Source organism: Sapajus apella, unplaced genomic scaffold, assembly GCF_009761245.1.
Source record: "Sapajus apella isolate SASKATOON/1434 unplaced genomic scaffold, GSC_monkey_1.0 scaffold18, whole genome shotgun sequence".
NCBI classification, from domain to species: Eukaryota; Metazoa; Chordata; class Mammalia; order Primates; family Cebidae; genus Sapajus; species Sapajus apella.
Window position 1 is genome coordinate 15,372,320 of NW_022436958.1, and position 15,064 is coordinate 15,387,383.

Sequence of the window (15,064 nt, forward strand, 5' to 3'; positions counted from 1 at the left end):
TCTCACATGAGAGTCACCAGTGCACCCATCTACATTACCTGGCTACTCAGCTTGGCTGCCTTCTTGGCCATTTCTATGTCTGGGCGACCGAGCATGCTTAAGCCATGGCTGCCTTCCTTGCGGTGCTTGGCTCTGTACTCCACCTGAGTCAGAGAAAACCAAAATGGGCAATAGGTGATGGGTGCCCGGCATGCCTTGGCAGTGGCCATTGGGGACTGGGGACATTTTAATGACACCCTTACCTCACTGGCTTGTTTGGCTGCCTGTGTGGCCTTCTTGATGTCTGGTCGATCGGCCACTGTGGTGTAATGCAGGTTCTCTTTGGCATCTTTTCTGTAAGCAACCTTTATTGGGGAAGAAAATGTTTACTCAAGAGATACACTATCTTTCTAAAAGTCCCCATTAAGTGCAATCAGCTTTTTTCTTTAAACCCAACCCACTTCTCACCACTAACTTTCTGAAACTACCACCTGGAGGAATTAGGGTGACCATACACTGGAACAAGAGAACACACCAATTTGGGATCCACTGCTTCAAGTGGGCCCCTGAGAATGCCTAGAGGGAAACTTACATTACTTTGCTTCTTGGCCACTTCCATAGCATGTTTCACCTCTGGTGGCTCCAGCATGATGGAGTAGTTGGATTTTCCTTTCTCCTTGACAAACTTCTTTTTGTAATTTGTCTAAACAAAGCCAGAATTACTTCTATGAGCAGAGGAAGCTGGGAACAGAGTTGGTTTACTTGAAGAACTGTGAAATCTCCAGGAAAATCCATGCTCCTTTTTTTGGCGTCAGTCTGGGACTTAGATCTCTGACCCATATTCTATTTGTTTTCTGTCATTTGTGTCCTGCAGCCCAACACTAGAACCGCCTGCAATCTTTGGAGAACTGGGTACAGGCAAATTAAGCTCCTTTATTTACCATTTCTACCTTTTAAAAATATATGGGACCATATGGGACTCATGTAATACCAAGGTTACTACAGCATTATTAATAAGGATAGAGTGGGCAGAGATTACTGAGGCCCAAAGAGGTGGTTTTACCTTTCTAGAATTGGGTAGCAGTTTAATAATAGGAGAGGCCACTCCTAATCAGCAATGTTTCCTCTTGTTATTAATAGGTTAGTAACATCTGATATGGCTAGATTACAAGTCCTGTAGCAAAACCTGCATTTGCCGTAATTGCCAGAAATTGAAAGCCAAGGAATCCTGGGTCATTTTAAAAATCAGAGTTTAAGATTCACATGTAGATATTGATGGTAAGAGTGAAGCTACATAAAGGAAGCAAAAGGCAGCTGACAATATTTCACCCGATTCTATGGTCAGGTGGCATTGTTGCTGCCAAGAGACCTGCAGTTGATCACTTACATCACTGACATGCTTGGTCACTTCCTTGACGTGAACAGTGTCCCGGGTCTCTGGTAGTGTTGTGTATGACCCCTGGGCCAAGTGCTTCTTGACATGGTCCTTGTACTTGTTCTGGGGGAATCCACAGAGAGCTTGTTAAGGCATCTGCCTAGGGAGTTCTTCCAAGAGGGAAGCAGAGCTCATAGGCGGCTGGGGGGTTACCTCGGACACCAGGTTGCTGACAGTCTTCGCCAGCAGGATTTGAGGCGTGTCAGGTACAGCGTGGCAAGTTCCTCTTTCCTTGACATGTTTTTCTTTGTATTTCAGCTGCAGGAGCAGGAAAAAGGGCATTTCTTTAGCTTCTCTGGGTATCCTACATATTTTTATTATACCCCCAAACCACTAGAACAGCATCATTGACAAATAATACTAAACTCAATAAAAGATTTGATGCTGGCAAATCCTGGGAAATATTCAAGAGGGTTTTTTCCTTATCTCTAGCAAGTTGCAGTTTTAATAACAAAGTAGATCTCATGATGAATCTTTATACAGTCAGACTTATGTTCACAGCATTCTCAGATACACCCTTTAACCCTCCCATAGGCCCTGGGAAGCATCATTATTCCTTTTTTACAGATAAGGAAACTGTAGCGAACGGAAAGTATGATCCCATAGAAAACAAATCATGGAGTTTCCATAAAGAATCCAGCCAGGCCTTCAGGGTCCTAATTCCTGCTGTGTGAACTCTCTGGTGGTGCAGTATAAACCGAGGACTGTCACCTGGATTTAATGGCTCTTGCACTGCTGCTGCCCTGCTTGACCGCTGGTGTAAATCGCAGGATAGGCCATATATCAGGACCCATACCTGAGCCCTGATGGAAGCAGCTCTTCTCCATTCTTCCCTGGGTGTCCCTGGGGACTGTACCATAGAACACGGCGCTGAGTGAGATTCGGCATCATGGAAGGAACTAGATACTCACATCACTTTCTATTAAAGTATTCCTGAGGGCCAGCACTGTGTTTTTGTCATCAGTGACAGAAAGCTTGCAACCCTTGAGGAACTCCCGGTCCAGCTTATATTCAAACTGTTAGAGAAGAAAGACAGAAGGAAAGGGAAGGGTCACAGCACAGGAGGAATCTGGGCGTTTGATTAAACCCACAGGGAGTCCTTTTAAGGAGAGGACAAAGACTTGTTACCAGAATGAGGGGAAGGGCTTCTTGGTCCCTCACTGCATTTTAGGTTCCTCCTTTCCAGCCCAGCTGCCAGGACCAAGCCCCTCCATCCCCAGTCTTCCCCCAGATTCCCCCCCAGCCCCAGTCAGAACTCGGAGCCGTTTGTGTCCAGGCCCAGCCATAGGAGAATAGGGTCTATGGCCACGTTTGGGTACTGAGCTTGCCTACTGCTCCCCCAACCATCCTCCTCTCCTTGGATCTCAAATGAGCAAGGGTTAACACCCATGACAGTGGTTATTATAAATTATTATTCATTGTATTTCTCGGGTGCAGCATGTAGTTACGATCATCTATGTCTCTCCTGTCTTACATCACTTTGCTGCAGGGATGACTTGGCAGCCTGGAGGAAGTCTGGTCGGTCAGGGGTCCACCTCCAGTGGGCTTTGTTGGCTTCATACTGTTTCTTATAGTCCAGCTGTTTTTAACAGGAGAGAAAGAAATCACTTGATTCATTAGGCTAAATTCATAAATACACACATGGCACAGAGGGGCTCCTGCATTTTAAAATATCTCAAATCATGATTCCTAATGCAAGAGGGAGCCCTAATTAAAATTTCTGTACAATTTATGCAGCTAATCATCCACTCAGAGGTCATCTGTTGGGACCTTGTGGTCCAAAAATAGAGGCTAAAAATTTTAAAGGCCTCCAGGTGAAATGATTCTACAGTCTCTCTAGCTCTGCCAGTTCAGCCTAATCATCTTCAGAATCGATTACTTTTAATTTCTAACTAAATTCAGATTTAATTTTTAACAAAAATGATCAAACACTAGATATTTATTTTGTGCCAGGCACTTTTCTAAGTTTTTTACAAATTACAAAATTAATTAAATGAATTACAAAATTTTATAAAATTAATTCACCTAATCTTCCTAACAATTGCATGAAATAGACAGCTGAAGAACTGGATAGAATGGTTAAGTAAACTTCTCAAGGTGAGACTATTAGCAATTGGTGGAGCTGGAATTTAAACCCAGGCAGTCTGGCCTCAGAGGTGCTTGCCTGCTTCCTAGACTCTTCAGGGCTGGAGAACTGGCTGCCTTGGGCCAAATCTGAGCCACAGACATGTATGTAATTTAATTTGAGTGTCCTTTGGAGGGCCCTACACTATCGAGCACATTTTTTTCCTCATCCTTTCTCTTTTTTAAATTGAGGTACAATTTATACACAATATAATGCACATGCTTTTATGTATACTATTTTATAAAGTTGTTTTCCCTTTTTTTATTGTGAAAAATTTCAAATATACAAAAAAGTTGCAAGAATATTACGGAAAATACCCATACAATCTGGATTTTGCAAGGTACATTTTACTGCATTTGCTTTATCTCACGTCTATGCTATCACTGTACCCTCAATCCATCCTCAGGATACCTGCAAGCTCCTTGCCAGCTCCTACAGGCATTCCAGTTTGCCAGCCCTCAAAAACATATGTTCCCCTCTGGCACTAGTGAGTACTAATTGGGTTATAATGGTTTCAGTGTATAACCATTTAATGTATTTTTAAGAAGCTGGTGCTCATCTAAATGCACAAAATTATTTCTGTAGTTGAGGCCTTAAGATGCCACACCCGGGAAAAGAGTCAATTCAGGGAATATCTGAGCAGGAAGAAGGTCTAGGCCAATGCCTGATGGCACCAAATGGCTCAACATTTTCTTCGTCAGATGAAGCAGATTGTAGCTTGAGACAGGAGAGCACAGGGGAAGAGAATGAAAAATGCTCAGGCACATTCCAAAAATGCAACCTACATTTCAGAATTCAATGTCCCATTTCTCAGCCACCCACCATAAGGACTGAGTGAGTGTAGCATCCATGGCATGGGATGAGGCCACCCTTGCTCTCCCCCATGCTCCTTTGTGAGGACCAAGGCAGGATTTATATTTTAGCATCATTGTTCATGCTCCTGGGGCCTGACTCTTGCTTTGGAATCAATCACTAGAGCTCAGTTGCCTGAAGAGACGTAAAAAGAGGCCATGTGTCCTTCAGAAGCCGGTAAATCCCCCACCATGCCTGGGGAAGTTTCTGGAACTTACGTTGGTGTTGACTTTGTAGGCGTCCTTGGCTGCTTTGATATGAACAGCATCTGGCTCAATGGTGCAGTTGGATTTATTTCTTTGGTATACTTCCTTGTATTTCAGCTGTGGGAGGAAAGCCAGTGACAAGATTAATTTTTTTTTATAGCAGCATACTGAGCATCTTACAAAACAAGAAATTAAATCCATGCATGACTACAGTATACAATGCTCCTTAAGACAGAATTTTAAAAATTTGCTGTGGAGCAAGGATATAGCCATGCAGAAATGCACCTTCCTATCTCAGATCAGGGCACACTGGCTATGGTCACTAGTGTTGCCATATCATGTTTTTTTGTTTTTGTTTTTGTTTTTGAGACGAGGCTGTCTGCCGTCAGGCTGGAGTGCAGTGGCACAATCTTGGCTCACTGCACGCTCTGCCTCCCGGGTTCAAATGATTCTTCTTCCTCAGCCTCCCGAGTAGCTGGGACTACAGGCGTGTGCCACCACACCCGGCTAATTTTTGTATGTTAGTAGAGACAGGGTTTCACCATATTGGCCAAGCTGGTCACAAACTCCTGACCTCATGATCCACCCACCTCAGCCTCCCAAAGTGTTGGGATTACAGGCGTGAGCCACTGTAATCTGCGCCCAGCCAATTTTTTTTTTTTTTTTTTTTTTTAAACAGAGTCTCTCCCTGTCACCCACACTGGAGTGCAATGGTGTAATCTTGGCTCACTGCAACCTCTGCCTCTCCCAGGTTCAAGCAATTCTCCTGCCTCAGCCTTCCAAATATCTTGGGACTATAGGCATGTGCCACCATGTGTGGCTAATTTTTTTTTCTTTTTTTTGTATTTTAGTAGAGGTGGGGTTTCGCCATGTAGGGCAGGCTGGTCTCAAACTCCTGACCTCACGTGAACTGCCCACCTCGAACTCCCAAAGTGCTGGGATTACAGGCATGAGCCACTGTGCCTGGCCTGCCATATAATTTATGCTTCTGTGTTTGTGCTGAAGGGAGGAGTTGGACAGCTATTCATTAAGGTTTTCCCTTCCCCAAATCAGCAAATCCTGAGTTCAGAACATCTTGATAACTGCTGATAGAAGAGAAGCCTTCCTCCACCAACTCACCCAGATGGAATGAGTCTTGCTCTCCTTCTATGCTCCCACAGTTCTAGCCGTTATCATGTCATGTTGTGATTATTTGTTTATCTGCCTATTCTTTCCATTAAAAAGAACCCCTTAAGGGCAGAGACTATGTCATCCATCATCTTATTCCTAGTGTCAGGCACATAGACACTCAATAAATACTTGGTGAATGAATGAACTGATGGATACAGCCAGCATTCTGCCTTTTAAAAATATATGGAACCATATATTGTCATTGTCATTGCTAGAGACATACCTAGCAAGTTTTGGTATGTGTGGGTTTGGATAGGAGGGAGAGGCACAGGGAAGGCTTAGCCTCTGCAGGCCCAACAGGTGGTTTTTCCATCCTGAGCCTGGGGATTCCAGCTTCACTCACTTTTGCTCTTCTTACATTTCAGGGTTGAAGGTGTTGCTCTGGGCTTTCTCATTAATCATTGGGGAAGGATCCTAGGTTTTAATGTGACTAAGGCCAAAGTAAACTGTTCCAAGGAGGCCATCGTGGGGTTTACTAAACTGATCATAGGAATCACAGTTTTCTGGGCTTCACCATAGACTTAGTTTACTAATTTACTCATCACTATATTTAGGAGACAGTCATGGAAATTCATTTTTAAAAAATTAGTACCTCAGGAAACGTTTAAGCCATGTGGAGAGCCATCTGGGGAGAAGTCCAAGGCATGTGAAGAGGCCACATGAAGGGGTTCCTGTCTCATCTATACAATAGCCCAGCTCCCAGCCCACAGCCATCACCAATGGCCAGCCATGGGGGTGAGCCATCTGGATGTCCTGACTTGACTGAGCCCCAGGTGTCTGCCAGCAACATGGGGAGTAGGGCTACTCAGCTGTGTCCAGTCAACTCACGGAATTATGAGCAAAAGAGATGACTGTTACTTTAAGTCACTAAGTTTTAGGGTGGTTGTTACACAGGAATAGATAAGTGGACCAGGGTTTGTTATATCACATGAGAAAGAGGTGAAGATGAGCGGGACTGCTAAGCTATTGTGGTACTTACATCACTGACTTCATCTTTAACCTTGCGGACATGCAGCAACATGGGTGTGTCGTGGATTGTGGTGTAGCCTCTGGGTTTGGCCTTGTTGTATTCCAATTTATAAAGAATCTGAAAGAGATTAAAAAGCAGAAAGACATCATGTCATGCTTCTCAATGAATAATATCAAAATATAAATGCAAAGTGTTTTTCTGAGTGGAAAAAAGGAAAAATAATTCTGTGAATTTGACAGGTGCTTTGATGCTCTCTGCTAAGACCTCAGTGTTTCCAGCTTGCATGTGGTCACAACAATTCTTTTTTTTGAGACACTCTGCCACCCAGGCTGAAGTGCAGTGGTGTGATCTTGGCTCACTGCAACCTCCATCTCCCAGGCTCAAGCAATTCTCATGCCTCAACCTCCTGAGTAGCTGGAACCACAGGCGTGTACCACCACATCAGGCTAATTTTTGCATTTTTAGTAGAGATGGGATTTTGCCATATTTTGCCAGGAGGCTGGTCTCGAACTCCTGGTGTCAAGTGATCTGCCTGCCTTGGATTCCCAAAGTGCTGGGATTACAGGGGTGAACCACCGCACCCGTCCACAACAATTCTTTATTGGGAAGGAGACTCCTGTGCATAGCAGGACATCTCGCACCCCTGCATCCCTCCCACTAAATGACAGTAGTCTCCAATGACAATAGTCTCCCAGACTTTGTGACAACTTAAAATGCCCCTCCATGTTTGCAGATGTCCCCTGAGTTTGAAAAGGTATACGGTGTTTTTTGCACTTACATCGCTGATTTGTTTGTTGACTTTTGTAGTACGCAGGTGTTCTGGAGTGTCCACAACTGAGGTAAATTTGTCCTTTGATTTTTCATAGTTTTTCCTATATTTGATCTAAATTGTGGAAGAGAAGAAAGAGTTAGCTCTAAGAAGCTGTAGAGAGGGCTTTAAGGTATCTAACTGTCCTCTTGAAAAACACTAGAGTGGGAGGTGGGGTCATGGTAGCTTTGTCTTTGAATCCTAACTGGAAATGTTTAATATAAATTTGTGCCTTATAGCAGAAATGTAATGGAGCAGATAATACTACTACGAATAATTTCCAATATGTTTTATACACATGGATTCGGAGAACCCCAGAGGTTACAAGACTGTCCCAAGAGCACAGTTAGACTGAATCTCAGAGCAGGACTAGAACCTGTTCTCTGGAGTCTGACAAGTGTTGTTTCACTCCCAACATATTGTATTGAACATGTACAATCTCCAAAAGTGTTTTGCCACATCAAAAATCAAACAGGGATGTAAAATAAGGAATGAACATATAAAGTATTTATCATTTAAAAAAATTCATTTGTGTTTGCAATTTTCAAGTCAGTCATTTTCATGCACAGAAGCTGTTTTAAGCAGGACAGATACAGACAGCACCATAAAATTTCATGCACAACTATTTGATGGTCATATAAAGACAAAGGAGGACGTTCAGGCAAACAGGAAGTTCAGGATGTTTACAGGGAGAGCTTAACCTCCTCATTTCACATACTGATTTGACGGTAAACTAAAATGACAAAACAAGTTGCTAATAGAAAAGCTTGATTAATAACTTTTTTTTTTTTTGGTCTGGGAAAATGGCGTTTTACTAACATTGTGTCTGGTAGTTAACCAATTATCACTGTTTATTGCTGAGTCAAATTTACCTTTGAGCATGTGCTGGAAAGTGCATGCTTCAGCTGGCCTTCTAAAAAGGCATGATTATCAGAGACACTGTTAACGAGTGTGTGTGGGATCAGATGTGCTGGACATAACCTAGCAATTCAGCATCAAAGTCAACAGGCACCATGAATATATACAATATTCATAGAGCTGCATAGCAGTCCTCATGTCCCTGCAACAGTTGTAGTGATAATTGAACAAGGGACACATTCGATGAAAACATTAAATATTCAGACCTTTTACATTCTGTTGAATCTACGTACTATCTCCAATCTCTAAGGAATCTATTTCTTTGAGGCAAATACCAAAAAGTTTAAATTAAAGTTAAACCAATTTGGAAATAACGCTTGAAAGAGTCAGTTGATTTTATTAAGAGTTCTGAAAGCATCAGATGATGTACAGATGACCGCTGTCCCATCACCTTTGGCCACATTCAGAGGTCATTTACATTTACAAGGAATGAATATTTATGTAGCTTTACCATGTGAGGCCAGCATGGGCAGGGAGTAGGAGAGGAAATCAATGAAAGCATACAAGGGAATGCACCCAAGACGTCTAAGCCTCCTTCTTCATATCCCATCAGACATTACCTGGCTCCACATGTGTGAATTGTAGAGAGCAGTCAACATATCTGGACGTAGAATTTCATTACATCCATGTTGCAGAAACATCTTGGCACTAGATTTATATTTTCTCTGTCCATGCAAAGAGCAGTGAAGCACAAAAGAGACTCATGAAGACAGAAAAGAACATGGCTCTATATCCCAGTCACCTCTGAGTGAAGAGATGTAGGCATACACACTTTATGTACTCACATATGTGTGGGTGAAGACATCAAATACATCATAATGTGAGGCAGAATGATTGCAATGCTTGTGGTTGGCCATTCATAGCCCTTGTGAATGGGGAATGATATAGCTAGTTTCACTTATGTTACCACCAAAATAGTTGTATAGGAAAGGAGACATCTTTGGAATAGAAAGATATATAGTAAGGAGTTCCATCTTCTTTCCTTCTATTAACTTTTGTTTGTTTTTTGTTCATTTGTTTATTTTTTGCTTTTACAACTCAATCTACAGTTTACAATTGCAGTTTTCAAACAGGTTCTCTGGAAGAGTAAAGGATGGGAGGACCCAGCTTTTCATCTTCACCGCAGCACAAGTGAGAACACAGAGCATGGACTGGCGCACTCAAATAGCTGACAGGCTCTTTGGGTGGCTAGACAGATATTTTGAAACAGAACGGCCCAATATCATAGGCAGAACCTATGACATCCTTGCAGCAGACGGGACGACATCATGAGGAACCGGGAGCACAGTCCTGCCTGGGCCACCGGCCAGCCCCATCACAGTACCTGACTGATCTGGTCGCCTGCGGTCTTAGCCAGCAGATGTCTAGGCTCATCGACTACCAGGTGGTATTTATCTTTCCGCTGCTCATAATCAGCTCTGTATTTTTTCTGCTCAAACATCATAGCATATTATAGCAAGAGCACAACTTCAAGGCTACACAGAAATGTCTCAAAGTAAACACTCCAGAGAGCCAGAACATGTCATCTCTAGAGGCAGGCTCCCAACATACCCAAGACAATAAAAACAGGGAAGCAAAGAGAGTCAAGTAGAGGAAGATCACCTGGAGAAGGCTGGAGTATGGGATAGGTCAGATTTATGACACTGAAATTGGCGTTTCTTGTGTCTAAACATTTTCCATCTTTATGATGCCATTAGCAATGTTAGGTTTATGGCATCTAATGGTGTATTTAAAATAGGGTACTGATAAGCTGCAGGTTTACTATCTAAGGCTGTGAGAATCTGAAAGTATAACTGATGCCAAAATATCCATGGGAAATTTGTAATAGTCTTCTAATGCTAGTTAACTTATTGGATTATAAAAGAGACCTGGAAATTCTTCATGAAATAGAAAAAAAGAAACAAAATATATCAAGATTATACTCATATGAAGCTACTGACAGTAATTCTTCAGGGTGGTCCAGTCTGGAAATCTACTGAAAGTGAACTAAATCAAATGTAAAGACAACAAACAAAAAAGTCATACATTTAAGCAAATATGCCATTGCCTACATTTTCATTTTTAGATACATTTTACTAATTTTCTAACATAATTTTTGAACTTATATAAACCTGTGAAAACTCTGAAAATAGGAAATTAAATACAATTTTAACTATAAAACCATCCCAACGTTGTAAAACCATCCAAACTAAGTACATTCATAGCTTGCTTATTTCAGCCATCTTGAGCTAAATTTAAATTATTGCAAAGATAATTTAAAATTATTGCAAGGATAATTTAAAGGAAAGGCTAGATAAAATAGAAAAAATTTAGATGCAAGTGGATACTTCTGTGTACCAGTATATGTGGGAGTAACCACGGCAATAAATTTGAAGCATGAATCACAACTATCCCTTTAGGGTGGCTCTTCTAACCACTGACATCTTGGTGCCTCAGTAGAGGATAGTAAATTAACCTTGAACTTCTGCGTCTCCCAAGTCTATACAATATTCTATATAAGGGAGTTCCACTGACAGTCAAGAAAATCCTTTACTTCCCTGGTACTGTCACCTGCAGGGCTGCACTGCCCTGCGTTTGTGCAGAGGTGCTGATGTTTGCAGGGCTCTCCCACCACTGAACGGTCTCTTCACGTGTTCTTATTTGTAGTTTGGCAGAGCTTGTTGGATGGTAACATCATAGAATCTTTTCCAAATCTTTAGTTAAACTGAAAACTTAGGATGGCTTTCCTGTCATTCTATGTATTGAGCTTTAATTAAAAAACCTCAAAGACTTCTTAAGGAAATGAATAGACTTAATTGGAGCAGTTCATTCATACCTCATTCATCAGTTGAGTTGCATACTTGAAATGCCTGTTGATCGGACAGTCTGCAACATACTTGAAATCTGACTTTGTCCTTTCAAATACTTCTTTGTACTTATACTAGAAAAAATGGAACCTGGTTACTTGATAGCAGGCTGTGATTATCTTAAGAATAAGACATGCTGTTTATCATATCATATAACTGTGGTAATTCATAGAGCTAACACGTTTGTCTTGAGACAGGATTTTGCTCTGTTGTCCAGGTTGGAGTGCAGGGCACAATCATAGTTCATTGCAACCTCCGCCTCCTGGGCTCAGTCTTCTTACCTTAGCCTCCCAAGTAGGCGGGACTACAGGTGGTACACCACCATGCCTGGCTAATTTATGTATATTTTGTAAAGGTGAGGTTTTGCCATGTTGCCCAGGCTGTTCTCAAACTCCTGGGCTCAAGCCGTTCACCTGCCTTGGGCTCCCAAAGCGCTGGGATTACAGGCATGAGCCACAGAACCCAGCCAAACTAACTACTCTGCTTCCAAGGCAACGAAGGGCAGAACTGCCTAGATGTCTTGAAAACTAGCCCAAAAGTATACACTAGAAAACACTTACACTGAATGGATGCCAAATAGGTTTATTTTCCATATTGGGCAAAAATCTAAATCAATGTTTAGTTTGTTTCTATATAATTATTATTTAAATTTGAAAATATTTTATGTACACTTGAAGGAGGTTTTAGTACATTAATTTGAAGATAGCTTTTCAGTACTTAATCAGATAATCATAATCTTCTAGAGCAGGTATGGAGTATGACCCATCTAGCATGCCACCTGTTTTAAACAGCTTCATGAATTAGAATGGGTTTCACCATTCCGTGGTGTTGTAACAAACAAAGAAGAATATTCCCTAGAATGAATTTAGCCAACATCTTCTATGTTTTATTTACTATTTGGCATTTAAAAAAAAATTTTGCTGGATTCTATTGTAGAGCTCAAAGGAAAGTGAACTGAATTGCTTTATTTTGTAAATAGGAAAATGAGGCCATTAAAAACTAGGTGGTCTGCCTCATGTCATATATTATTTGTCGATTAAAATAACCCCATTTTATATTGGCTATCATATTAGCTTTAATAGGAGAAACCACCCAGAGACATATTAATAAGGAGAGAGTTCTAGAAGGATCGTGAGGGGTTGTCCTGAGATGACTTTTCATCAAATTCAAATAAATGCCTTTGGTCAATGAGGTTAACATCCAAGAGTTTTCTAAGGATGAACAACTCAATATGTACTCAAACTATAAGGTCTAGAAGCCAGGATAGGGATGGAAACAAGAAAGACTATTTCCTCAGTGCTAATTCTCTCTGTGGGTTCAGGTATATGTCAAATGGATGTAGCCAATTCTCCTTGAGTATATATACCTTGCTGTATAGAGTCTTGTTCTTTTCAGCCAGAGTGAAATCAGGGGTATCATAGGCATAGCAACCAATGCCTTTAAGCCAAGTCAAGTCTTCTTTATATTTTACCTGGGAGAAGAAGAATATCATCAAAGAGTTCTAAGAAGCCACCTCTGAACAGCAGCAAGTTAGTATCTATACAAGTGGAAAAAACAGAAGCCCTGCCCCATATGAAGCATCTGAAATAATAAAGTATTAAAACAATGATTTAAAAGAAGTTTCCAGTAATACTGACCTCTGCTCATTTTATGGTATATTGTTTTATAACATATGGAAGTTTACCATTTTTGATACTAATTAAAGCAATTCAAATCTAACAGGCATACTTTCCTAGAGAGTATATCATTAGCTTGGCAGCTATATTTTCATACACAGAGCTGAACTTTCTAAGTGAGCATTGTTATGTGTCTTAATTGCTTCATGAAGTTGTCACTTCAGTGGATCAAAAATAGGCTATTTCCTAGATGATGTGTATCACTTTCAATCCTGTAATATGATATCATACATCTAGGAGAAGAATTAGGTTTATAAATTTGAATATATATTTCCTTCTCCCAAGTTGAAATTCACTCACTTAGCAATTGTTATGATTTAAACATTCACACACAAAATCTAAAATCTAGCCAAGTGTTTCTTCAGTTGTTATGCAGTGTATGATTTCAGAGCTTATATAGGAAGATTAATTAATTAATTAATTTTTAATTTTTTTTGGAGACAGAGTCTCGCTCTGTCACCAGGCGCCAGGCTGGAATGCAGTGGCGCGATCCTGGCTCATTGCAACTTCTGCCTCCCAGGTTCAAGCAATTCTCCTGCCTCAGCCTCCCGAGTAACTGGGACTACAGGCGCACGCCACCATGCCTAGCTAATTTTTGTATTTTTTAGTAGAGATGGGGTTTCACAGTGTTGGCCAGGATGGTCTCGATCTCTTGACCTTGTGATCCGCCTGCCTCGGCCTCCCAAAGTGCTAGGATTACAGGCGTGAGCCACCGCACCTGGCCGGAAGATGAATTTGTATGTGAAAATAGAAAATGTCAACACTCACATCACTGACTGCATCAGTGACTGCTCGGTGGTGGAAATGCTCCGGACGATCAGGAATGGACCTCCAGATACCCAACTGGCTCATGTAGTTCTCCTTGTATTTTATCTGTTATACAAAACAAAGACAGCTATAAGTCTCACCCAAAGTTAATGTAAATACGCCTACTTCTCTCTGGAGAATTTTAGAAGAGGGAGGTTGCTAAAAAATATATATGTATATGGTGAGTTGTAGAGCGCAACACAAGTAGAAATATTTAGGGACATACTTTACTGATGTCATCAGTGACTTTGCGATGATAGACAATGTCCAGGGCATCTTTCACCGTGTGGTATTTCCCTTTGGTCTTTTGAAAGGTTTCTTTGTAGCGTAGCTAGAAAGAGAAAAAGCACGTGAATTACAAAAACCATCAAGTTAAATAATTGAGCTCTTTTAAGCCTGAACTCTCGTCTTCTCTCTTTGGTTTTCCCATGAATACATTTAGGAAAAATTTAAAAGCTTTTATTTCAGATCCTAGAAGAGAAAAAAAAAAAAAAAAGCACTAGGGAAAACTAATGAAATCCAAAGCAACTATGGAGTTTAACTGATAATAATGTATCAGTCTTGGTTCATTGGTCATGACAAATCTGATGGTGATATAGGTGTTGGCAACTGGAGAACACAGGTGTTCCCTGGGTGTGGGGCATGTGAGAACTCTACTATCTTTGCCAGTTTTCTGTAAATCTAAACTACTTACAAAGTTTATTTAAATGTAAAACATAAACCAAAAGCTCATTTGAGAGGGAAAAAACCCAAACAAACTCCTAGTATTAAATGCCTTCTGCACTAAGCAGTCTTAAAACTTTATTTCATTATAATCTTTACTTTTGTGATATTTCAAGAGAAAACAGCTCTGATTCTAACCTGAGAATATCATAGAAGAGTCATTACCTCTACACAAGATGACAGCTTATTTTCAACCTCAAACAGTTTTTTTCTTTGGGGATAGATGAACAAATACACAATGAAAGATGTCTTTTCTTTGACTTTGTGATTTTGTTTTTTTAGATAGATCATCTCATAAGATTGCCTAGATCTACTTGTGGGGTTAGCCATGCTTAATACACTGAATTAAACGCCAGATACTACCCTGTTACATTAGACTATTATGAAGATTAGAGTTATCAGATTTGCTACTGATCAAGCCCTAGGGATGGAGCTGTCCTAGGGGCATAATGAATCCCAGGGCCAATTTCAATGTGTGGCCACTGCTCTAAGATATTAATTCAGCTTGGTTCAAATAAATATTCAACAGTAACCTTGAAGTGATCATGA

The 15,064-nt window shown here is 40.9% G+C and overlaps 1 protein-coding gene across 50 annotated transcripts in view; it reads right to left on the bottom strand.

Annotated features, from left to right (window-relative positions):
* Window positions 1-15,064, bottom strand: part of NEB (nebulin) — a 204,562-nt gene that overhangs the window by 38,120 nt on the left and 151,378 nt on the right. For 44 of the 50 annotated variants that reach the window (XM_032286403.1, XM_032286401.1, XM_032286400.1 and 41 more), the window contains 15 exons: window positions 14,019-14,123; window positions 13,754-13,858; window positions 12,676-12,780; window positions 11,279-11,383; window positions 9,788-9,892; window positions 7,516-7,620; window positions 6,747-6,854; window positions 4,610-4,714; window positions 2,889-2,993; window positions 2,326-2,430; window positions 1,568-1,672; window positions 1,367-1,477; window positions 572-682; window positions 243-344; window positions 39-143 (listed from right to left, as the gene is read on the bottom strand). In XM_032286403.1, coding sequence (XP_032142294.1) covers window positions 39-143; window positions 243-344; window positions 572-682; window positions 1,367-1,477; window positions 1,568-1,672; window positions 2,326-2,430; window positions 2,889-2,993; window positions 4,610-4,714; window positions 6,747-6,854; window positions 7,516-7,620; window positions 9,788-9,892; window positions 11,279-11,383; window positions 12,676-12,780; window positions 13,754-13,858; window positions 14,019-14,123 — 1,587 coding nt within the window. Of the gene's footprint in view, window positions 1-38; window positions 144-242; window positions 345-571; window positions 683-1,366; window positions 1,478-1,567; window positions 1,673-2,325; window positions 2,431-2,888; window positions 2,994-4,609; window positions 4,715-6,746; window positions 6,855-7,515; window positions 7,621-9,023; window positions 9,129-9,787; window positions 9,893-11,278; window positions 11,384-12,675; window positions 12,781-13,753; window positions 13,859-14,018; window positions 14,124-15,064 lie in introns of all 50 variants that reach the window. The other 6 variants (XM_032286410.1, XM_032286405.1, XM_032286372.1 and 3 more) reach the window with 3 other exon arrangements.